This window comes from Myxine glutinosa, chromosome 6, assembly GCF_964187855.1.
Source record: "Myxine glutinosa chromosome 6, kmMyxGlut1.1, whole genome shotgun sequence".
Taxonomy (NCBI): domain Eukaryota; kingdom Metazoa; phylum Chordata; class Myxini; order Myxiniformes; family Myxinidae; genus Myxine; species Myxine glutinosa.
The window spans coordinates 110,044,687-110,069,373 of record NC_136266.1 but is presented as its reverse complement, the minus strand read 5'-3'; the positions used below and the strand labels follow the sequence as shown (position 1 = coordinate 110,069,373).

Here is a 24,687-nt window from a genome sequence, read left to right as displayed (position 1 = left end):
CAAAGTTCAAAAGGTCAAAGGTCAGCGTCATCTAAAATCATCAATTTTCATACAATTGATCTGAAATTTCAATTTGCCATTTGAGCTATTGTCATCAAATGTTCACCAAGGCGTTATTATGATAATATGGAGAAGGTAAATTAATAATTTTGTCAAAAGGTCAAAGTTATTCAGATCAGTTATTTTAAAGGTCAAAGGTCAAAAAATTTAAAGGTCAAAGGGTCAAAGTTATTTTATGCGTCACATAAGATATTGACAAAGAGCAATCAAAGATTGCAGACCCTCGACAGGACGTGTTTTTGATGGTTTTTAAGGCTATTGTGTTAAAACAAATATGGCGGCCGAACCACGTGACCGATGACATCATCATTAATTTTTTTCCTCCACCAATTTATCCCTAGATGACACTCAATAATTTTCATCTTGATCAGATGAAGTTTTGTACTTGTCAAATTATGGCGTCATAATGGAGGCACCTATGACATCACCATTAACATATGTTATTCCCCATCAGAATCGCATCAGATTGTATATGTATGTATGTATTGTATATGTATGTATGTATTGTATATGTATGTATGTATTGTATATGTATGTATATATATATATATATATATATGTATGTATATGTATTGTATATGTATATGTATTGTATATGTATATATATGTATTGTATATGTATGTATATATATATATGTATTGTATATGTATGTATATATATATATATATGTGTATATGTATTGTATATGTATGTATGTATATATATATATATATATACAGTATATATATATATATATATATATATATGTATTGTATATGTAGCTATGTATGTGTATATATATATATATATGTATATATATATATATATATATATATATATATATATATATATATATATATATATATATATATAGCCATGGAGCCATGCCTCAATTTTTTTTATGCAGGGCATAGATTTCGGAGATCGAGAGGTGCAAAGTTTTCCGGTTTTTCCCAAGATGGCGCCCATACCACGTGACCTATGACATCATAATTATCATTTAAAAAATTATACAGGTGGAGTTACACCTATGGTGAAAATTTCATGTCAATCGGACCATTGGTTGCATACACTACCTCTCTGCCAATTGTTGAATTGTTGTTGAATTGTTGAATTGTCCTCTGTCAATTGTTGACCATTGGTTGCAGAGACAATCGAATTTATTCTGGGCAGACAAACGACAAACAAACAGACAGCCCCCTTATACCTCTCCCACCGCCCCCTTCCCACGCCCTCGCCCTCTCTCAGATCTCTCGATGTCTCCATGTCTCTCGGTCCCTGCTCTCAAATGTTGTGTTTGTGTCCTTCCCCCTCTCTCCCCATCTTGTCTACCGCTCCCTATGTTATATGTTTTATGTGTCGGTTTGTCTTTCTGTGTGATTAATGTTCGCTCTTTCACGAGCCTCGACCTTGTATACAAAAAAAAAAAAAAAAAAAAAAAAAAAAAAAAAAAAAAAAAAAAAAAAAAAAAAAAAAAAAAAAAAAAAAAAAAAAAAAAGATGAAAAATCACTCAGAGCGACATTTGGCAAAAGAGAACAAAGTAGAATAGCACTCGGTGAGCATCCTTTTGACTTCAAAAATAATTGGTGGTTGAATTCCATGACTTGATATGCAAATCGTCTTCAAATTTTAAGTTAATCAGATGAAAATTGACAATTTTAGAAACTTGGCCGATGTTGACCTTTTGGCCTATGTTGACCTCAAATATAATAATCGGTGGTTGAATCCCCTAAGCTGATATGAAATTCCTATTCAAATTTCAAGTCAATCAGGTGAAAATTGAGGATTTTTGGAATTTTAAAAGGTTTTTGACCTTTGGCCATGTTGATCTTTTGGCCTATGATGACCTCAAAAAATAGTTGGAGGTTGAATTCACCTAGCTGATATGTAAATCCTAATACAATTTCAAGTAAATCGGATGAATATTGAGGATTATAGAAGTTTTAAAAGGTGGTTGACCTTTGGCCTTTGTTGACCTTTTGACCTCAAAAACAAATAGGATTCTGTCACACCACTAACTCTACCGTTTGGTGCAGTTTTGTGAAGATCAGTTTAAAATTGTGACCTGTAGGCAAGTATAAGTGAGAGGACAGACAAACACACAAAAACAAACACACACACACACACACACACACACACACACACACACACACACACACACACACACACAAACACACAAAGTGGAGTGATCAAAATACTCGTGAATTTTTTTTTTTTTTCCCCCAAGTAACAAACGGACTTCAATGCAATACCCTCTCCTCTTGCTAGGGTAAAAGATGTTCATCCAAATGACCTGAAATTTCAATTTATCATTTGAGTTTTGCCATCAAATTTTCAACAAAGCTTTATTATGAGAATATGGAGAAGGTAAATTAATAATTTTGTCAAAAGGTCAAAGGTCAACGTTACATAAAATCCTAAATGTTCATCCAAATGACCTGAAATCTCAATTACCATTTGAGTTTTGTCATCAAATTTTCAACAAAGCTTTATTATGAGAATATGGAGAACGTAAATTAATAATTTTGTCAAAAGGTCAAAGGTCAGTGGCACATAAAATTGTCAATTTTCATATGATTGACCTGAAATTTTAAGAATTTGCATATTGGACCACTTAATTGGTTCACCAATGAAGAGCTAAAGCTGATTCTTTTTTTTTTTTATCCAAAGGTCAAGGTTGCGTAAATTCACCAATTTTTACCCGATTGACCTAAAATTTGAAGAATTTGCATATTCGGTCAGATAATTGGTTCACCAATCAAAAGCTAGAAGCTGATTATTTTTTCGATCTAAAAATCAAGGGTTAAGCTTTTTAAAAACCCTTTAAACTGTTTTCGTTAATTTGAGATACTGAAGAAGAAGACGTCTGAATACAAACGGGCATGGACGGGCTTTGCATTCTCAGATGCTTTATAGTTATAACATGTAATTCATTCTCACAGGTCATGTATCCAGGGAGTGCTTCTCAAATGCAACGTGGGCATCCTGGGTTAACTACACAGGCTGCAAACCTGATCTGGAGTTCTTGGAAGAAGAAGTAAGTCCATCCATCATATCTTGAAACATTATTACATGTTAGGTCTTAACCATTTGTTTATTTTCCCTCTTTTTGAAAATAACACTGCATGTACTCTCTAAACTCTGTGATCTATTAAATCAGCTGATGAGACAGGTGTAAATACCAGCTTGCCTGAGTGCTCGTGGGATATTGTGGAATGTCTCAATTACGACATCTGAATAACAACCACTTCACTTAACGTCAACAACATAAAATCCTAAACAGAATCTTACTGCATAAAGTGTCACAGTTTGCACAATGGTCTATGCGGGAAAGCAGCCAAAGGAAATGGGGAGAGATGAGGGTTGTTGTTGGGGGATGCATAACAAAGGGGAGAGATGAGGGTTGTTGTTGGGGGATGTGTTACAAAGGGGAGAGATTAGGGCTGTTTTGGGGATCTAACTTGGTTATGACTAACTTCCCTGAAAATGTCTGCTGCTCTTCTTCTGCTCCAATCGGCTCTTCTGATCATGTGCTTGTTAAAGTGGACATCTCTCTGACCATTCTCAGAGAGCCTCCTCAGCGTCGACGAGTCTGGCATTTCACTCAGGCCAACTGGCACGGTCTTCAAGCAGCCATCAATCATCTGGACTGGTCTCCCATCTCTACTGCCTCTGACATCAACTCATCCTGGGAATTCTTCCAAAGTAAATTGCTCTCTCTCATGCACAGATTTATCCCATCTCATCTTCAGTTGTCATACCCTTCCTCCCGTCCATGGTACACGGAATCTTGTGGTGAGGCTATTGCCCAGAAACAACTTGCTTTCGTCTCCTGGAAAGCAAATCCAACGGAAGGAAATCTCATTTCCTTTCACAAAGCTCGAAACAAGTGTGTGTCCACCCTCAGGAGAGCCAGGAAACAATATCTCTCCGTTCTCAGGACCGAACTCTCTTATCTGTCTCCCTCTTCCAAATCCTGGTGGCGTCTGGTCAAATCTGTTTCTGGTGTTTGTTCCCCCTCCATCCCCTCCCTCACCTCAAATGGCCACACGGCTGACTCCGCACGTGAAAAAGCTGAATGCCTCAACTCTGTGTTTGCCTCTAAATCTTGTGTCCCAAACCCATCCCTCTCTGTACCCACCGTACCCAGTCGTACCCAGCTGCTCCTGGACTCTGTGTCCTTTCCTCCTGACAAGGTGGAAAAGTTTCTGTCAACCCTCGACTCGGATTCTGCAACTGGACCTGACGGCATCAGCCCACGGGTCCTAAAATTCTGTTCTTCCGCTCTTTCACTCCCTCTCTCTGTTCTCTTCACCCTCTCTTTTGCTCAAGGTCATCTTCCATCTGCTTGGAAATCTGCCAACATCACCGCTTTGCACAAAAAAGGTGCAAAAACAGATCCCAGCAACTACAGACCAATCAGCCTTCTCCCAATTATCAGCAAAGTCATGGAATCCATCATTGCTTCAGATATGAAATCTTTCCTCTTCTCCAATGGCTTGATCTCTGATCATCAATTTGGTTTCAGACCTGGACACTCTACTCTGGACATGCTGCTTCTGCTTTCTCAACAATGGATGGAGGTCCTCAATGCCAAACAGGAAATTAGAGCAGTCTCCCTTGACATATCACGTGCCTTCGATACGGTCTGGCACCCCGCTCTGCTCACCAAACTCTCCTCTTTTGGTATCCATGGAAATCTCCACGCATGGCTGGCAGACTTCCTCTTTAGTCGTAGTCAACGTGTGGCCCTGAATGGGTTTCTCTCATCTCCTCTTCCTGTTCAGGCTGGAGTTCCACAAGGCAGTGTTCTGGGCCCTGTGCTTTTTCTGGTCTTCATCAATGATCTCTCTGACTCTCTTGAAAATCCTCTGTATCTCTTTGCTGATGACTCTACTCTCTGTCGCTCCATTCTTCATCCCTCAGATCGGCAGTCTGTAGCCTCCTCACTCTCTGCAGACCTGGACAAAATCACAGACTGGGCAAACAAGTGGAACATGTCTTTCAATCCTGACAAATCTCACACTCTTACGATGTCTCTCCGAAAAGACCGACTGGACAACCCTCCCATCCACTTTCTGAATAATCCTCTCCATGAAGTTCTGTCACTCAAGCTTTTGGGTCTCACTATCTGCCATGATCTTTCCTGGGAAAACCACATTTCAAATCTGGCCTCCAAAGCCAGTCGCCGACTGGGCATCCTCCGTCGTGCGAAGTCCTTCCTTGGCACACCTGAGCTCCTCACCACATACAAGGCTTTCATCCGCAGCTCAATGGAATACTGCTCTCCCCTCTGGGCTGGTGCTCCTGCCTCACACCTAGCTCGGCTTCACGCTGTTGAAACCAAAGCATTCAGAATCATTGGAATCTCCCGCGATGAAGCTAACTCCAAGGGCCTCTCACTCACTCACCGCAGGCAGGTTGGTGGTCTTTCCGTCTTCTACCGACTCCTCTCTGGCCTTGCCCCCCCCAGCTCTCTCTGGGCTCTGTCCCGCAAATATTCCTACAGGTCGCACAAGATCTGCCTGCAACCCACTTATGGTCAAACTGCCAAAATCAAGACTCTCTGCTCACCTTCACTCCTTCATTCCTCTTTTCTCCCACCTCTGGAACAAACTCCCTCACTCTCTTCAATCCCACTCCACCCTCCAGGTCTTTAAAACAGCTGTTCACCACCATCTCTTATCTTCCCCCATCCAAAACCTTGATCTTTTCTACCCCCACTAATTTCACCCCAATTCCACTTTTTTGAAATACCAACTTCTGTCCTGGAAGTCCTTGGTGCCCTTGTGTTTTATACTTCTCCCTCCCCCCCCCCCCCCCTTCCCACGCCTCCTCCCCTCAAGCCCTCTCCCTTCCACACATCTCCCTGCTCTCAAATGTTGTGTTTGTGTGCTTCCCCTTCTCTACCCATCTTGTCTTCCGCTCCCTCTTTTTATATATTTTGTTTGTCTGGTTGATTTGTTTGTGAAGTAAATGTTAGCTCTTTCACGAGCCTCCATTCAGTATACAAAAAAAAAAAAAAAAAATCCCATGATGTGTTAGTGGTCTTTCTTTGACATTTTTATTTTTTGCAATGTGAAGTATTTGATTCAATACTGAGTCTTGGTTTTTGAAGTAGAAGTTCGTTTTTACTCAAATAAAAACAAAAGCAAGGTATTTTGATTGAAGGCATCAATTTGAATGTTGGTCTACCTGGCCATTTCATAAGGACTTCTGTGCTCTTGGATGTACTGAAAAGTAATGCCTCCAATTGTTTTTCTTCAAAACAGGTAAAGATATTTGAATGAAAAAGTGCAGTCCGCACATTCATTCCTCCCGCCATTGGGTGCGAAGTTTTGTGATTCTGACGTTAGATGTCTTCGTCTTATGTTAGTCAAGATGGTAGAGTGCAACACAACGTTGTCAGTGCTGTAAAACGTGTATATAAGAGTTGGGATGAGTGGCTGGAGATGAGAAGGCTAGAGATGACAGTCGGGTGAACCATTATGATCCGGAGATTAAGAGATGATCAACAGAGTTCCGCCACCAAATATCACCACCTCGGCTTGGCTCACCTTTTTTTCATCTTTTTTTTTCATCTCGTCTTTTTCATCCAACAGATTTTCATCTCTTTTCCAAATTTAAGGATCAACCTTCGTGGGAAGATTTTTCTTCCCACAATGATGTCAAGACCGCTGCGAAGCTTTGGTTAAGTCAGCAGGACTCGGTTCTGTCGGAATGAAGTCACAAAACTACTTGAATGTTGGCTGAAATTATGTTGAGAAATAAATATGTACCATGGAAGAATAAAGATTGACGTTGGTATCTCTGTTTATTTCATTCAAATATCTTTACCTGCTTTAGAGAAAAATAATAGGAGGCATTACTTTACAGCACGCCCTCGTACATTCCACTGAAACCTTTAATTGAGTTGAATAGGTAAAGGAAATGCAATTTCAGAAATACTCTAAAGCAGCAGGAGTCATACAATCACATTTCCTGCAAAGAAAAAGGAAAGAAAGAGAAATATCTAACATGATACACGTGGGCCACTTTGTCAAGCAAGTGTCAAAGTTGTGCCAATGGGACCCAGCATGATATTCTCTTTTTATTAAGGCGATCATATCACCAAAACATCAGGCTGGACAGTTTTCTTTGTGAGAGGTTTAGAGTTCATTGTACCTTTGCACTTTTCATTCTTTATCCACACAGTAATTAAGGTAATTTGAAACAGCTTCCAGAAATTTGTGAAAGTCACAGCATGCTGGGGCTAAATAAGGAAGGCAAACGGCAGTCCATCAAAAGTTTACGTATAGGTCCTAAAATATATCGATGTCAATTTTGGTCTATCTCAAACGACAGATTTTTGATATGAGGCTGCTTCTCTTTCAACAATGTGTGGAGGCTGCAAATCTCACGCAATAGGTCAGAGCTGTCCTGTTGCTTGCCAAGCTTTCTGCCTGTGGAATATACGGCAACCTTCTTTTCTGGCTTGCTGACGTCCGGCCTCCAGTGCCGCTATCACTGCGTGGACCCAACAAAATCCTAGCATCTACCCTCCCCATAGAGGTCGGAGTGCCTCCCAACAACCCAGTCCTCTTCCTCATACTGATTAATAACATCTTCAGTACTCTGGAAAACCCTCTTTTCTTCTTCACAGATGACTCCACATTATGCCGTAGAATACCCTTGAATGGATCAGATTCGGCTTCAACACTTCGGACGTGTTTCAATCCAACTTTTCTCACACTACTTATCCAGAAGGATGGTCAAATAGTCACCCCACCCTCCTTGCCCCCATGGCTGTCAAATCCAAAGCTCTCGACATAATTAACATCTTTCAAAATGAAGCAGAAATACATGGCCTGCTGCTCTCATCAAAAACAAGTTGGTGACCCTTCTTGTTTTCTACCGACTCTCCTCCAGTCTAGCACCTTATACTCTCTCAGTCCTCTGACACTCATCATTCACTGGTGGTTGCACTCATTCTTCCAGTAACCTTCATCTTGTGAAACTCCAAAAATGTAAGCGTACCACTCACCTCCTCTCCTCTGTTCCTCTTTTCCCCCAGGAACATTCAGCTTCCTCAGTCTGTTCAATGCCATTCATTCCTTTTACTTTCACTCCTTCAAGTTGCCAGTGTACCACCAACCATCCATACCCATGATGTTTTAATCCTCATTAACCCTCCTTATGTACATGCAGGTTGATATTTCCTTCCTCTCTGCTGTCCTCCTGTTCGGCTATCCTCTTGTGGCATCCATTTGTTGTCTAACTGCCTCACTGTTAGTGCGTTACCTTGTACGCTGTCACCTCACTTTTGCAGGAGCCTCAATCTTGTATTTTTAAATCTCTCCTCACATGTCTGCCGTTTTGTTAAAATATCTCTTCATTAACTCAATCCTTCCACATCACCTCACCACCACCATTAAGTCGTTTTCCAAAAATGTGAACAATCGGTTTAAAACCAAATTCCCAACAGCTGAACATTTATCCAACCACACACCGACATTTTCACATTGATGGTTATGCCCAGGTCACAACCTCTTCATCAAGACCTCTATAATGACATCACACTCCAAACATTTTACAAAGGAACCTTTTTTCCCCCTTCTACAATTTTTTGTATCTTTGTCTACCTTTATGGTTTGTGCCTCATCTTGAATATTTAGTAAGGCCTCATCTGGAATGGTGTGTTTAGTTTTGATCGTCACATCTGAGGAAGGTCATAGCTGCTGTAGAGAGGTTTTAGCATCGAGAGACTAGATAGGCAATCAGCTGATAGCTCAAAATATGTCCAGAAATGGACTTCCGTCAGAAGGTTCTCGGAAATCCCCAAGAACCAAAACACCCCGAAGACCCAAAACACACCGAAGACCCAAAACACCCCGAAGACCCAAAACACCCAGAAGACCCAAAAACACCCCAAAGACCCAAAACACCCCGAAGACCCAAAACACCCCGAAGACCCAAAACACCCCGAAGACCCAAAACACCCCAAAGACCCAAAACACCCCAAAGATCCAAAACACCCCGAAGACCCAAAAGACCCCGAAGACCAAAAATACCCCGAAGACCCAAAAGACCCCAAAGACCCAAAAAGACCCAAAGACCCTTAAAGACCAAGAAGAACCAAAAGACCCTTAAGAACCAAAAGCCCCTGAAGACCCAAAAGACACCAAAGACCCTTAAGACCCAAAAGCCTCTGAAGACACCAAAGACCCAAAAGAGCCTGAAGACCCAAAACACCTCAAAGACCCAAAATACCCTAAAAGGCCCAGAGGATCCAAAATACCCTGAAGACCCAAATGGCCCTGAAGATCCAAAACACCATGAAGACCCAAAAGACACCGAAATGGTCAAAGATGCCTACCCCTCTGAAACGACATGTGGTCAGGCGCGCGGAGCGCGCCGAGTCACACTGAATGAATGAATGAATGATCGTTTTAAGGCCATTTTCCCCGCTAGAGAGGGGGTTAGCCTTGCGTGCCCCATGACAATCATGGTTCCCTGTTTGAGGCAATGTTTTTATGGCCGGATGCCCTTCCTGATGCCAACCCTTGGTCACGCTCTTACAATGCGCAGGGATATGGTGTACCTATTCTAAATCGGGGTACACACCGTGATCATTCATCCCAGCAAGCTGGTACTCAATTTGCCGACCTCGGAAGGATGACAGGCTGAGTCAACCCCCCTGGCGTTAATTCAGTGATCGACCGGGATTCGAACCCAGGATCCTAGGATCCTAGGATTCAATTTCTAACAGACCTGCTGAATTCATTGGTGCAGTTCCACACGTGATATTCCATTGTGAAAAGGGTCAAAAGGGACAATTTCCGATCAGGTCCTTCTTTAAGCTTCAAAGACCAAAATTCCATACAGGACGAAATTTCACATGTTTTACCCACCACAGCAATTTTTCCCCTGATGTTTGAGACATGCAGAATACAATGTTGTGGTCCCCATCTTAATGCACGGTTCTATGGGGCATGCTATATGATATACACGCGATCCAAGGTTTGATTTTGAGGTGTTCCTATGTGTGAGTTTGTCCAAGGGCAAAACAAAGTGAGTGTTTGAACCATATGTTACTGATATATTGTAACTGAAAACAAATACTTCATGAAATATGAACCAAACTACATGCCACAGCTCCAGCCAATTCTGATCGTTGTTACCACAGTAGGAGCAGAAATGTGATTTTTCACAAACAGGCAGAGATGGGGACTCGAGTCGGGGACCTAGACTCGTCACAAATTTTGCGACTTGCGACTTCGCTTGCGACTTGAACTTGTAGGCTTGCTGACGATGACGATAAATGAACTATTTCAGACACCATTTCAAAATAAATATATCTCAGTGATGTGTTTGTGACTAATTTTCATTCAATGTCTGGTAGGATGTGATTATATTTATAAACAAAGACCGCTGGAGTCATGCTCCAAAGGGAGCACAAACTCAGTAAATAGATCATGTCGAGCTTAGAAAAGGTATTGTATATACAGCTCCCAAAGTGCTGCTGAGCTCTGAGCCTCCAATCTCACATACATGTGTCCAGTGGAGTAAAAGTAGGTAAATTACAGAGAAAAGCAAGTAGAGCTATAGTATCTTTCATTACATGGATTCTACGTCCTTGACTTAAGTACGCATTTATGCGTATATGCATATATGTATATATGTATGTATACGTATGGAATTGTTTTTGTTGCGGCTTGGTTCAGTTCATACCCATTAGCTTCTCCCTTGGTTTTTTTTTAGTCTACGTGTTTTATGGCTCATAATGGAACTAAAAAAAAAAAAAACTGAAAAAAACACAAACACACACACATGGAATGGTTTTAGCTTTGAGGAGACATTCTCACCATTACACCGTCGAGACTGATGATCATTGCGTAGCAATTGTTGCTGCTCTCTGCAGAGTCTCTGCAGAGCAGAGAGGCACACATCAGCTGGTATGCGTGCTTCACTTTGTTATTGGTAGCATGGCGGAGATTCCAACGGTGATCCTATTTGCCTAATCTTGATCTTATTCCAAGGGTGACCACCAAGTCTGGTCAACGAGTTTGAATTGAAGCAATTAAACATTGTCCTTTTTATTTTTTTCATGTCATTTATTTTACAGATTCTACATGCCCAAAAAAATCATCAAGCTCATATAAACAACCAGCTCATGACTCGTATAAGCCTTTTGAGTATTAAAGGCGTCTGCATAACCAAGGTCAGTGATATATTTGATATATGACATTATGACATGACACTTGACTTGAGACTTGTCCTCAAGGCCTTGAGACTTGACTTGAGACTTGTCCTCAAGGCCTTGAGACTTGACTTTAGACTTGCCCTCAAGGACTTGTGACCTGACTTTCGACTTGCCCTCAAGGACATGAGACTTGACTTGAGACTTTCCCTCAAGGACTTAAGACTTGACTTTCGACTTGCCCTCAAGGACTTGAGACTTCACTTTGGACTTCTCCTCAAGTAATTGAGACTTGGCTCAGGTGACTTGTTGCACACAGGTAAGAAAGTCAGATATCAAATATACTTCACAATGATATTACCTGGTTATGAAAAGTGGATGAAAATATGTATTTATAAGTGATATTCAGACACATTATATAAATTTTATAATGACATTGCGCAAGATTTCTCTTTTAAGATTTTGAGTAGCTAAGATCCGGTTGTAATTCGCGAGCAGGGTATATATCTCAGACAAATCACAACTATAAGTATAGCACCATGTCAATGATTATACAAATTCATAAAAATTATTTTGATGGTTTACTCTTCCATTTTATATCCTATGTAACAAGCAATATAATGTGTAATATATCGACAAATGAACACATATACATGTAGAAATAAACATAACTCGGACTTGGAATCGCTGGCTCCATCTTAGATTTGAATGTGCGATGAGGAATCGATATTGGAACGATCGAAACAACAACACAGATCAGTCAGTACATTTGACACTATCGCTCTGCAAGAACAGCACTTCAAGTCGCAATGAATGCGAGAACATTTGCAATGGACAAGATCGTGAGCAGGCTAATGTGGGTTAGGTTTTATTACCCTGCGCTCGCGAAGCGAAAAGCGGGGTTAAGCATTCAGTTTTGTGTGCCGTGTGCCGTGTCTGCATTTTTAAAATTCATCTTCTCGGCAACCGTTGGTCCGATTGACACAAAATTTTACCACTGGAGCGCCTCCACCTGTAGAATTTTTTTATTCATAATAATATTCATTCATTCATAATTTTATATTCCTACATCAATAAACCACGCTCGGAGGGCCGAGGTGGTGGAATTGCCGTTATTCACCGACAAGACATCAGGACCAGCCTCATCTCCATCGCATCTGCTCCATCATTTGAACACCTGGCTTTTAAACTCTCTGGTCACACACAGTCAGTCATGGCTGTTGTCTACCGCCCTCCCAAACCACACCCATCATTCCTGTCGGACTTCTCCTACTTTCTGACCCAGCTATGTTCCCTCTCCCCCTTAATCCTCCTCCTTGGTGATTTCAATATCCACATGGACTCTACTGACTCCATGATAACCACTGACTTCACTGATTTATTCACCTGCTTTAACCTCACTCAACATGTCACCTTTCCTACCCATAACCGTGGTCACATTTTGGACCTTGTCTGCTCTACTGGATTAATTTTGCACCATCTCTCTGGCTCCGACCTCACCCTCTCTGACCACTTAGCCATCACTATGACCATCAACATCCCCGCCCCAACACCAAGGCATTATCACACTATCAACTTCCGTAAGCTAAACGCTCTTTCACCTACCTCATTCTCATCCACCCTCTCTGAAAAAATGTCCACTTCTCCCTTCATTGGCCTCCACAACCCTTCTGATCTCACTGACTACTACAACCACACTCTCTCCTCCTGCCTTGACCAACTTGCGCCTATAAAAACCAAAACAGTTTCTTTCACCCATTCTGCTCCCCGGTTTACCCCTGAACTCCGCCTGATGAAAACTCGTGCTCGCCAACTTGAAAGACTCCGCAATAAAACAGGTCTCACAATTCACTCCCAAGCCTACAAGGACCACATACAACACTACAAAGATGCCCTCTCCCGTGCCCGCTCCACCTACTACTCTCAAATTATCCACTCTGGCTCCGGAAACCCAAAAGCACTCTTCTCTACAATAAACAAACTCCTCAGCCCCCTGAACACCACCACCCAGTCATTCACAGTAGACAACTGCATCTCCTTCCTTTCATTCTTCCAACGCAAAGTTGAAAACATCTACAACAGCTTGACCACCACCGCACCCGCTCCCCCTCAAACCACCTGCCCCCCCTTATCCTGCCATCCCCTGTCTCAATTCTCCCCAATCTCCCCTACTGACCTCTCTGAACTCCTCATAGGAATGAAAACTGCCACCTGCACTCTTGACCCCATCCCCTCCAGCTTTGTCAAGGCCTCCCTTCCTGCTCTCTCTCCACTCATCATTGCAACAATAAACTCCTCCCTGTCTACAGGCATCATCCCACCATCCCTCAAAATTGCTGCTGTTACCCCCATTCTGAAAAAACCTGGACTAAACCCTGACACCCTAAACAACTTCAGACCCATCTCCAACCTACCCTTTCTGTCGAAAGTTTTGGAACGCGCTGTAGCCGCTCAACTCAAACATCACCTCTCTGCCAATAACCTGTATGAAACATTCCAATCCGGATTCCCCTCCAACCACAGTACTGAAACTGCTGTCCTCAAAATCACCAACGACCTTCTCCTCTCCTCTGACGCTGGCAACCTCAACATTCTCATCCTCCTCGACCAAAGCGCCGCCTTTGACACCATCGATCACACCATCCTCCTCACCCGACTTGAAACCACCTTTAACGTTTCTGGCGCCCTCTCTTGGATTAAATCATACCTCTCTGACAGACGCCAGTTCATCTCCATCAATACCTGCAAATCCCCCACTGCTCCCCTCCCCCAAGGTGTCCCCCAAGGTTCAGTTCTTGGCCCCCTCCTCTTCATCCTTTACCTGTCCCCCCTCGGTCACTTAATCCGCCGTCATGGTCTCAAATTCCACTGCTTCGCCGATGACATCCAGCTTTTCATCTCCACCAAGTCCATCTCCACCGCCACCCACTCTAACCTGACAAACTGCATCACTGAAATAAAATCCTGGCTTTAAATCAACTTCCTCAAACTTAACTATGATAAATCTATATCTATCTATAATTCCAGTAATCTCTGTGTGTGTGTGTGTGTGTGTGTGTTTGTCTGTGACCGCTGTTTCTCGACAACCACGGGTCCGATATACTTTAAACTTGCCAGGTATATTGCTGGGGACCCGAGGATGTGCCTTTTCAAGGTTTCATATTAATCGGACAAGTAGTTACCGAGCTATGGCGATTTCTTTACCAAACTCCGCAAGCCGTTCGCTTTGGACCAAACCATTTCATGTAAATAGAGGGGAGGGATTGTCACCGTACTCGCAAGCCGTTCGCTTTGGACCAAACCATTTCATGTAAATAGAGGGGGGGGGGGTGGGGGGGATTGTCACCGTACTCGCAAGCCGTTCGCTTTGGCTTTGCGAATGGACCAAACCATTTCATGAACCAAACCATTTCATGTAAATAGAGGGGGGGGATTGTCACCGTACTCGCACCCACGTACCCACGTACCCACGTACGGGCTTTGCACCCACGTACGGGCATGCCCTAGTATATAAAACACAGTTTGTGTGTGTGTGTGTGTGTGTGTGTGTGTGTGTGTGTGTGTGTGTGTGTGTGTGTGTGTGTGTGTGTGTAATGTTACCGATAGACTCCTAAACGGAGAGGCTTACGTGCTTGATATTTGACATAGCGTGGGACGTGGCCATTGAGCGTGGGACGAACATGGCCAAACTCAAAATATTTGACGCTCCATATTTTTTATTCATATTTACCTCAGCGCATTTCAGCGCACGGAATCAACGGAATCAGAGCAGGTGGGCGCTGATTCGCTCAGAGCGATCACGTGATGACGCTATGACGCTATGAACGATATGACGCTATGAACGATATGACGCTATGACGCTATGAAAAAAAAAATCGCTATGACGCTATGAAACGCTATGACGCTATGACGCTATGAAAAAAAAAATCGCTATGACGCTATGAACGATATGACGCTATGAACGCTATGACGCTATGACGCTATGAAAAAAAAATCGCTATGACGCTATGAAACGCTATGAACGCTATGACGCTATGAAAAAAACAATCGCTCGCTTTGCCAAGGGGCTCGCTCCCTCCCCCCGTTCCCCTCCCCGGCAATGCCGGGTACTTCTGCTAGTCTGAAATAATCATCATTGGCCCAAAAACGCTCATAAAATCCACCAATAACTTTGCCCTCAACATCGACGGTATCCCAGTATCCACCTCCCCTCACATCCGGAATCTTGGCATCATCTTTGACCAAACCCTCTCCTTCGACAAATACACTAAACAGATCACAAAGACAGCCTTCTTTCACCTGAAAAACATCGCCCGTCTCCGTCCCTCCCTCTCCTCCATGGCTGCAGAAACCCTCATCCACGCCTTCATCACCTCCCGTCTGGACTACTGCAATAGCCTCCTCTATGGTTCACCCTCAACAATCACCAATAAACTCCAATACATTCAGAACTCCGCTGCCCGTCTACTCACCCATTCCCGGACCCGTGACCACATCACCCCCGTCCTTTACAAGCTTCAATGGCTCCCCATCCCCCAGAGAATCCAGTACAAAATCCTCCTCTTGACCTACAAAGCCCTCCATAACCTGGCCCCATCCTACCTGGCTGACCTCCTCTCCAGACACACTCCTAACCGCAACCTCCACTCTGCTGGTACCAACCTCCTGATCCCCCCCCCCCCCCTCCATCCAGACCAAATTCAGATCCTGGGGGGACAGGGCCTTCTCCATCGCTGCTCCCACCCTCTGGAACTCGCTACCTCACACCATCAGAGACTCCTCCTCACTCACCACATTCAAAACATCACTCAAGACCCATCTGTTCAACACTGCATTCAACATTTAACCCACAGCATTTAACCCCTGACTATTTCTTCTCCTTCTCCCTCCTTTTTGCTTTGAATATTTCCCTATTGATTCTTGTTTTTTGCAAATTGTTTTTATGTTTTGCTATGCATTATGTTTTGCACTCTGTCAAAGCGTCTTTGGGCTCCCTGAAAAGCGCTATATAAAATAAATGCATTATTATTATTATATTATTATAATTATCACGTCATAGGTCACGTGGTACGGACGCCATCTTGGAAGAACGTTCCACCTCAATATCTCCCAAACTGCTCAATGGAAACATCGCTCATTGTCAAGTACTCCCCACGGGGAATAAGATATATTGATGATGATGTCATCGGTGCCTTAATTATGACGTCATAATTCGACAAGTACAACGCTTGATCTGATCAGTATGAAAAAAAAAATCCTCTGCAACTGTTAGTCCGATTGGCACGAAATTTTCAGAATATGTGCAGCTCCTCCTGTGGAATTTTTAAAATGATAATTATGACGTCAGAGGTCACGTGGTACAGGCGCCATCTTGGAAAAATCGAAAAAAGTTGCACCTCTATATCTCCGAAACCACTCTATGGAAAAAATTGAAACGTGGCTCATTGTAAATAACTCCATATGGGGAATACGTGTTAACGATGACGTCATTGGTGCCATTATTATGACGTCATAATTCGACAGTGACAACGCTTCGTCTGATCAGTTTGAAATGTATTGAGCGTGATCTATGCAACAATTATATGAGAGAATATAAATTTATGATGTCATCGCTCACGTGGTCTGGCAGCCATATTGGATCAAAAAAAAAAAGAAACGTTCAAAAACAGAAGAGTTGACTCACACCAAGTTGACTGCGCAGGGTAAGTATTCTATGAATACCATCTAGTTTATTTCATGTTATTGTATGGAAGTTTGCGTATTCCCTTCTCCCTCTTTGTGTCTTTTGATTCACATGACTTGTTCCGAACCGCTCGTCTCTTCCATGAGATATCTCGTTTCCCCCCCCCCCCCCCCCCCATATTTTTTAATAGCGGGGTTACCCGGCGTTGCTTGGGGGGGAGGGAAATTGAGAAAGTGGGGAAGGGTAGGAGAGTTAGTGGGCTGGGGAGGCAGCTAGCTAGCCCCCAACTCGGGAGGGAAATGCGAAGGAGAATGAACTCAAACCCTGCCGGGAGGAACGAGTGACGTCGAAGCCACACCCACAAAGTGGCACAAAACAAGTTAGAATTCAATTTATTGATATTATCATTAGCCATGGTCATAAAAAACCCAAGTAGCCTATGTTCAACAGGAGGTCCATTTTGGTCTATGTGTGAAGTTTGAAGGCAATTGGCCCAGTCGTTTGGTGCTTCACACACAGACCGACAGACATATAGAAAAGGACTTTTATTTATAAGATAAATAAATCTTTAAAAAGGTAAGAAACATGTTCGATCCACCTGCTTCCTGTACGCGTGCCGTCTATTTTGACGCATTTGGGCGACCTTGGGGAACAACAACAACAACAACAACATGCATTTTAAGGCCATGTTCCCTGCTAGAGCGGGGGTTAGCCTTGCGGTCCCCATGACAATCTTCTCCATTTTGCCCTATTTTCTGCATCTCTCCTTGTTAACCCCCTTGCCCGCATTTCTTCTTCCACCATCTTTAGCCAAGTCTTTCTCGGTCTTCCCCGTCCTCTACTTCCTTCTACATTAACTTCCATCACTCTTCTCAACCAGTCACTTTCATCCTTCCTCAATACATGACCAAACCATCTCAACCTGTTCCTCTTCACAGCATCAATCACAGGCAATATTCCCATCATCTTTTGCAATTCATCATTTGTCTTCCTCTCTCTCAACGATACTCCGCACATCCATCGAACCATTCGCATTTCCACCCTTTCCAGCCTTCGTTGCTGCTCTACGTTCATTACCCATGTCTCGCTCCCATAAATCATAACACTTCTCACACATGCAGCATACACCTTTCCCTTCAGCTTCAGCGACACTCTCCTCCTCATCAGCACGCCAATCAGCACCTTGGGGAACGGTAACGATTAATTAATAACTGAACGCAGTCGGTTAGAAACCGATCGGCCATTTGCTGGGACAATGAATGGATCATCTTGTTAACGTAGCGTCTGAGGTGACGATACTTATCACAACAAAAATGTTCTATATCGAGTCATTTTATTTTCTTTTAAGGAAGTTAAATGTTGATTTTATTCTTTTACTTTGGTCAATATGTTATTATATAATATTTTCATCTAAAGTATTTGATTCCTCAAACATAAAGAAAAGGAAATCAATTCTCATGACTAAAACTAATTCGTACAACGATTCATGGAGATTCTACGGACGACAATGATTCCTTTAGAGGACACGGTTATTCGCACCTCCTTATGGGATCGGCTGGGGAAGGGTTTTGTCCCAAGTCTTTCAGGAACAGGCTGTTCTGAAATTCTACTGGTGGCAGGAATTTGCATGTTGTCCAGGATGTCCATAGCTCACACACTCCTCATGAAAGACACCTTGGGATGTTTAACGTCCATCAACTAATGTGAGCAGATGGATGTCCAGATTAAGATCCCATCTGATGGTGGTTCGTGTGCAGCCACCCGGCTGCTGGTTGCATCATTTTTCTGTGGGCGCGTCTGCCGCTGATGCAATGCCTCTATTTAACCAGTTATCTGGTACTCATTTTGCCGACCTCAGAAGGATGACAGGCTGAGTCAGCCCAACCTGGCGTTGATTCAACGGGATTCGAACTCAGGACCTTCGGATCCCAAGCCCACCGCCATAACCATTAGGCCAACACAAGGTGATTCCTATCTGATGCAAAGCAACATTCCTACAGTTAATAAGCTATTTGGGAATTAAAACCAGACGAGATGGCTCAAAAGTAATTGCGCTATCCCCACACCATATTGTCAGATTTGATCTGTGCTGATTGGTTGACTAAAGAAAAGTCTGTTAATAATTTTGCATGAAGAGCAGAAAGTTAATTGCATAGGAAAGGGTAAAGTGACAACATTATAATTTTTACAATTCACTCTTACCCAATAAATCCATTTGGCCCAATAGATCCATTCATTCACATTGTACACAGCATCTGACTGCTGCATTGCACCACCTGTAGGCCATGACTCCACTAATGCTTATGCAGAGCAGCAATTGATTATTCTGCCCAGGTTCTGGCACACATTGGCCCATTAGGCCTTGTGGGTTCTTTAACGTCCACTGGTTAATGTTGGCAGACAGCACATCTAGCTTATCGTCCTTCCAATGGATGGTGCACTCGTTGATGAAATTTCCTGTCTGTGGGACACAATATTGAAAGTTTATAATTTACCTTTTAGGTGAACCCAGATGATACTGCTTAAAGGTGAATATGCCATTTGTGAACTATAGTGTGGCCACAGTCGATTCATAAGCCTGCAAGATATGGTCTGTTTGTATTTTTGAATCGGGTGTCTATTGTCTAAAGTCCTGGATAACAAAATACCAGTAAGTTTTACTGTAACATCTCCATACGATTGATAACCCCATCTTCATTAGCTTTTACTCTTTTAGATATCTTTGGGTGTGCATTTCAAGACAAAGCCACGTGATCCAGTGTCAGCGTTTCTTTCAAAAAGTGTTTTCAAAAAGTGTTTCTCTCATCTCCCCGTACTGTTCAGCAGACTGGAGTTCCTCAAGGCAGTGCTTTTTTTTTTTTCAGTCAACGGCCCTGTGCTTTTTCTGGTCTTCATCAATGATCTCTCCAACTCTGGAAAATCCGCTCTATCTCTTTGCTGATGACTCCACTCAATACTGCTCCATATCTCAACCCTCAGATCGGTAGGGCAGCAGCCTCTTCACTCTCTGCAGACCTGGACAAAATCACAAACTGGTCAAACAAGTGGAACATGCGTTTCAATCCTGACAAATCTCACACTCTCACTATGTCTCTCCGAAAAGATCGTCTGGACAACCCTCCCATCTACTTTCTCAATAATCCTCTCAAAGAAGTTCTGTCACTCAAGCTTTTGGGTCTCACTATCTGCCATAATATTTCCTGGTACTTACTTTTTCCACATGCGAAATTTGCATTTATTTTTATTTAAATTATACAATGGACTACAAAATGTAAATGTTTCATGATATTTGTTATATTATATCACCTTTATCTGTCAATATTGTTGAAATGAAGATCAAATAGCTGCATGTTGAAAAAGTCAAAACTTTACATGGGGTGTACTTAATTTTTCACGTGACTGTAGCCCGTGTTTCTCCCTGCCACTTACCGCCACCTGTTTCGGTTCCAGGAGAACCGAACGTCTGGCGACGAGGATAAACTATTTTGCCTTTGAGACCGACTTTTGTTTCTCTCTTCTTGAAGTCATGGTCACATTTGGCATAATTGGGGAGTTTAGAACCAAAGAGGAAGAGTGGTCACTATGTGGACTGTGGAGCATGTTCAGCAATATATCGCAGCTAACGACATTGCGAGTGTGGAGAAGCAACGTCCGATAATGCTGAGTGTGTACTGTGCGCCGACATACAAGCTCAGGTAATGTCAAGTTTGTTCGCATCACGAAAACTGGGAGACGTCCCATTTTCGGAGCATTTCATTTTGCAAGAGTCTTCCGTTTGAAACCCAAGATCCAAAGCATTCCTCAGAGCAAGAACAGCTATCTACAGAGAACGGGAAAAAATTGGAAATACCAGACATATCAGTTGAAGGATGAAAAATGACGATGACACGTACAGTCATTTTCATAAATCCAGTAAGCAATCGAAATCCGGATCACTCGTTGTTAGGTTGGCGGTACAAGGCAGTGAAGTGCCTGTGCAAATAGATACCGGGTCTTCAGTATCACTGATTAGTGTGGCTTTGTTCCAGGAGAAGTGGAGGGCATATGACCAAAACAGACCCACAATCTGCCCCAGCCAGACCGTACTACGACGCACATACTGTATACTGGTGAATCTGTGGATATTGTGGGAAAATGCAAAGTCGCAGTAACTTATGGCACACGGAAGGCAGAGTTGACCTTAATTGTGGTGAGAGGTTCAGGTTCCAGTCTGCTAGGACAGGATTGGCTCTGAGCAATTCACTTAAATTGGCAGGACGTGAACAACCTCCATGCCGGTGATTAATTGAGGAAACTCCTTACGGACTACGGAGACCTTTTCACATTTAAGCTGGGAAAATTAAAAGGAACGGAGGTCGAGCTAGATATTGACCCAATGCAATTCCTAAGTTTGTGAAAGCCCGACCGGTACCATTTTCACTGAGAGGGAAAGTATATCAGGAGTTGGATCAGTTGCTAAAAACCAGGATCATATAACCTGTACAATTTTCTCATTGAACAGCTCCAATCGTCGCAGTTATGAAAGGAGATGGCTCGGTTCGTATATGCAGAGGCTACAGGGTTACAGTTAATCCGGCAGCTCAGACACTTATCCAATTCCACACATTGATGAACTGTTCATAAACTTTCTGAGGAAACTCTTTACAAAGCTAGACTTTAGCTATGCCTATCAGCAGATGGTTTTGTCGAAAACTTTGCGTGCATTTGTCGCAATAGACGCACATCATGGACTGTTCAGGTACACACGCCTACTGTTTGGTGTGACAACCGCACCATCTGTGTTCTAAAGCACAATGGAAAATTTGTATGTCGGGATTCCAGATTTGAAATGATGGACATGATGGAGAATTCACTGATCACTCCTACGCATGTACAGCTAATGACAGGCAGGGAACATGTCCTTTCACACATTCGTGAGTACATCATCGGGTGTGGCCAGACAAATTGCCACAGGAAGAGTTCAAACTATTCGCTAGTCATAAACAGGAACTAAGTGTTGTTGTGGGTTGTGTGCTATGCGGAGCATGGGTGCAACTGCCACCCCAATGCCGACATCAGATGGTTGAAATGTTGCGCGAGGTCACCCAGGAATTGTAAAGGTGAAGTCTTTGACAAGAAGCTACATGTGGTGGCCACGGAAGGATAATGACTTGTAGCAGAGTCAAACGATGCCATGAAAGTCAGGGGTACCTGAAACTTCCTTCCAAAACACCACTGCATCCTTGGGAGTACCCGAGTCCACCATAGTTAGGCATACATGTAGTCTATGCGGGTCCAGTTGAAGGAAGATGCTGTTCATCCTTGTCGATGCATAATCAAAGTGGATTGAAGTATATGTCACTACAAAAGTGACTAGTGAAGTCGATATTGACATTGTGAGAAGCGTTTGCTGCACAGTGCATACCTCACACTCTTGTGTTGGACAATGGGCCATGTTTCACGAGCACACTATTTGCAAAGTTATTGAACATGAACGGAGTTTGATATGTCAGGAATGCTCCATACCATCCAGCAACAAAAGGGTTAGCGGAACGTTTGGTGCAAACCGAGTTGGAAGCTAGAGCTGACCTTTAAGCAATTAATCATCTCTCACCTTACATCTGTTTGTTTGACATATTTTCTCTACCCATCTTCCAACGGATCATCTTCTTCTGTTGTCTTTGACCACATCATCAGCTTCTTTTTCTGTCATTGACCGGATTGTTTCTGCGACATTGCCTGTCCCGATCAGCACTTTGCCTGTGTTCCAGTGACCTGCATATACCAGTCGCTTTGTGCCATCGAGGACCTAGCTTGCCCCATTGTTCTCAGTGTGAATTGGTATTGTGGGCACCTCATCGGGGTGTATTTATTATTCCTTGTACCTAAATTTGCATGCCCCTCATTGTTATCTGTGTCTGTTGATCACTTGGATCATGCCGTTAATGATAGCATCTCGGCTACCCTCTTCCCTGTACTTTTCTTTCCAAATAAACCCTTGTGTTAGGTAAGAAAACGAGTTTGAGCCTTCTGCTTCCCGTAGTGTGCTGTCAATTTTGGCTCATTTGAACGACTTCATGGATCGGTAAAAGTAGCAATGAGAAACTGGTCAGCCATTTGTGGGACGAAAGGTTTCGGCACCACTGGCACAGCGAGAGGGAGGGAGACAACGGGGTGGCCACCCTGAACGGCACTTTTGTGGGGCGGCAAGTTTGTTTTGTTGCATCTATCATCTATCGACACTGATGACCATTTTTCCATGGTGCATGGAAGCAGAAGCGAAGGGAGGAGCTTAACTGGGCAAATGGCCCTGCCCTCCATTTGTTGACCAATGGTTGCGGCCAACGATGTCCCTCTCTGTACAGTCTGCTTCTCTCGCCACCGAACGCGCAGTCAGCAGGCCGCGCCCGTTCCACTCGCCCCCGCTTGTCTCTGTCGATGTTGTTCACCAACACCGATGTGCCAAGGAAAATAAAATGTGGCCATACCTTCAATCAGAACCCCGAGCAAAGAGAGCACGCAAATGCGTTCGCCTTCCACCAACACCTCCAAGTCCAGCTCAATAGGCACCGTATGTGTGACCGTTCGCTATGGAGGCCAGTTCGGAGAGAGAAAAGCCACGAGAAACCAAAATGTCGGGGAGACGACCACTTGCCACCAACCCCAGAAAACGAGAGCAAGCCAAGAGGACAAAATGTCCGCCCTCCAACTCCTATGTACTCAAGGCTCTGACGTCCTCCTACGACGTCTGCGTGTCCGCTCCTATCAGCTATTGCCATCTCATCGCTCTTGGTGTCCTGACCAATCACACTTCGGGGCATGGTCTCACGCCCTGCCTGCTTGATGTGGTGATGTGGCTGCTGGCAGCGCCAGCGGTATTGTTCAATGTCTTGTTCCGGTCACTTTTATTTTCTGTTATAAATGTGCGATTTCCTAGCTTGTGTGTGTGCTGCGTTGTGATAATGAACAGAGGAAAATTAACAGAGGCCATTACATACAGGGGATTAATTACCCATACTCCCTAACTAATTAACATAACCCCACCCCTCATGATGGGAATGAAGATACGAGCTTACACGACATCCAGTCTAAACAAATTTTCTACTTATGATACATGGGGTTTCTTCTTCTTCATAACAGTCGGAGCATACTACCTATGCAAATCTACCTGGACTAAGGTAATCATTGCCTATCCTCTACAAACGTAACAATACTTTTCTTTGGGGCTGTTCCGAGTGACGGCTGTAAGTTCCAAGTGACGGTTTCGGCATTTGGGCACAATAATTTGAATTTCGTAAAGCGTGAATGTGTTTGCAAAGTTTGCCAACTCACTGCACCTCACCCAGGGCCCTCAGAAAGCCACAGATATTAAAATAAATAAATAATAATTGTAAAGTAATTAATTTCTTAATCAATTGGCTAATAGCAATACCTGAACCACCACCCTTTCATCTAAATCTGTATCTTTTCTAAAATGAAGTGATTAATCAAAAAATTATATAAACAATCGATTAATCAATAAATCAAAAATACCTTTCACAGCCAAATCACTTGGGCACTATCATGTCCAAATATCAGCTTCCTACCTCAAAGGTGCCTGAGATATTGCTTAGATGAGAAATAAAATAAATACGTACTTATTAAATGGATAATAATTAAGTAATTAATCAATTAATTGATTAACAAAAATAAAAACAAAAACATTTGTGCCAAAGCATTTGCTCACTATTGTGTCCAAATTTCAGCTTCTAGCTCAAAGGATGGCTGAGAGATCGCCCGGACAAACAAACAAACGGAGTGAAAAC

General features: G+C 43.0%; 1 protein-coding gene across 1 annotated transcript in view; it reads left to right on the top strand.

Moving 5' to 3' along the window:
* The window catches only part of LOC137429437 (corticotropin-releasing factor receptor 2-like), a 189,965-nt gene that overhangs the window by 16,558 nt on the left and 148,720 nt on the right, over window positions 1-24,687 (top strand). The window contains exon 3 of the mRNA XM_078781061.1: window positions 2,984-3,078. Within this exon, the coding sequence (XP_078637187.1) occupies window positions 2,984-3,078 (95 nt within the window). The remainder of the gene's footprint in view (window positions 1-2,983; window positions 3,079-24,687) is intronic.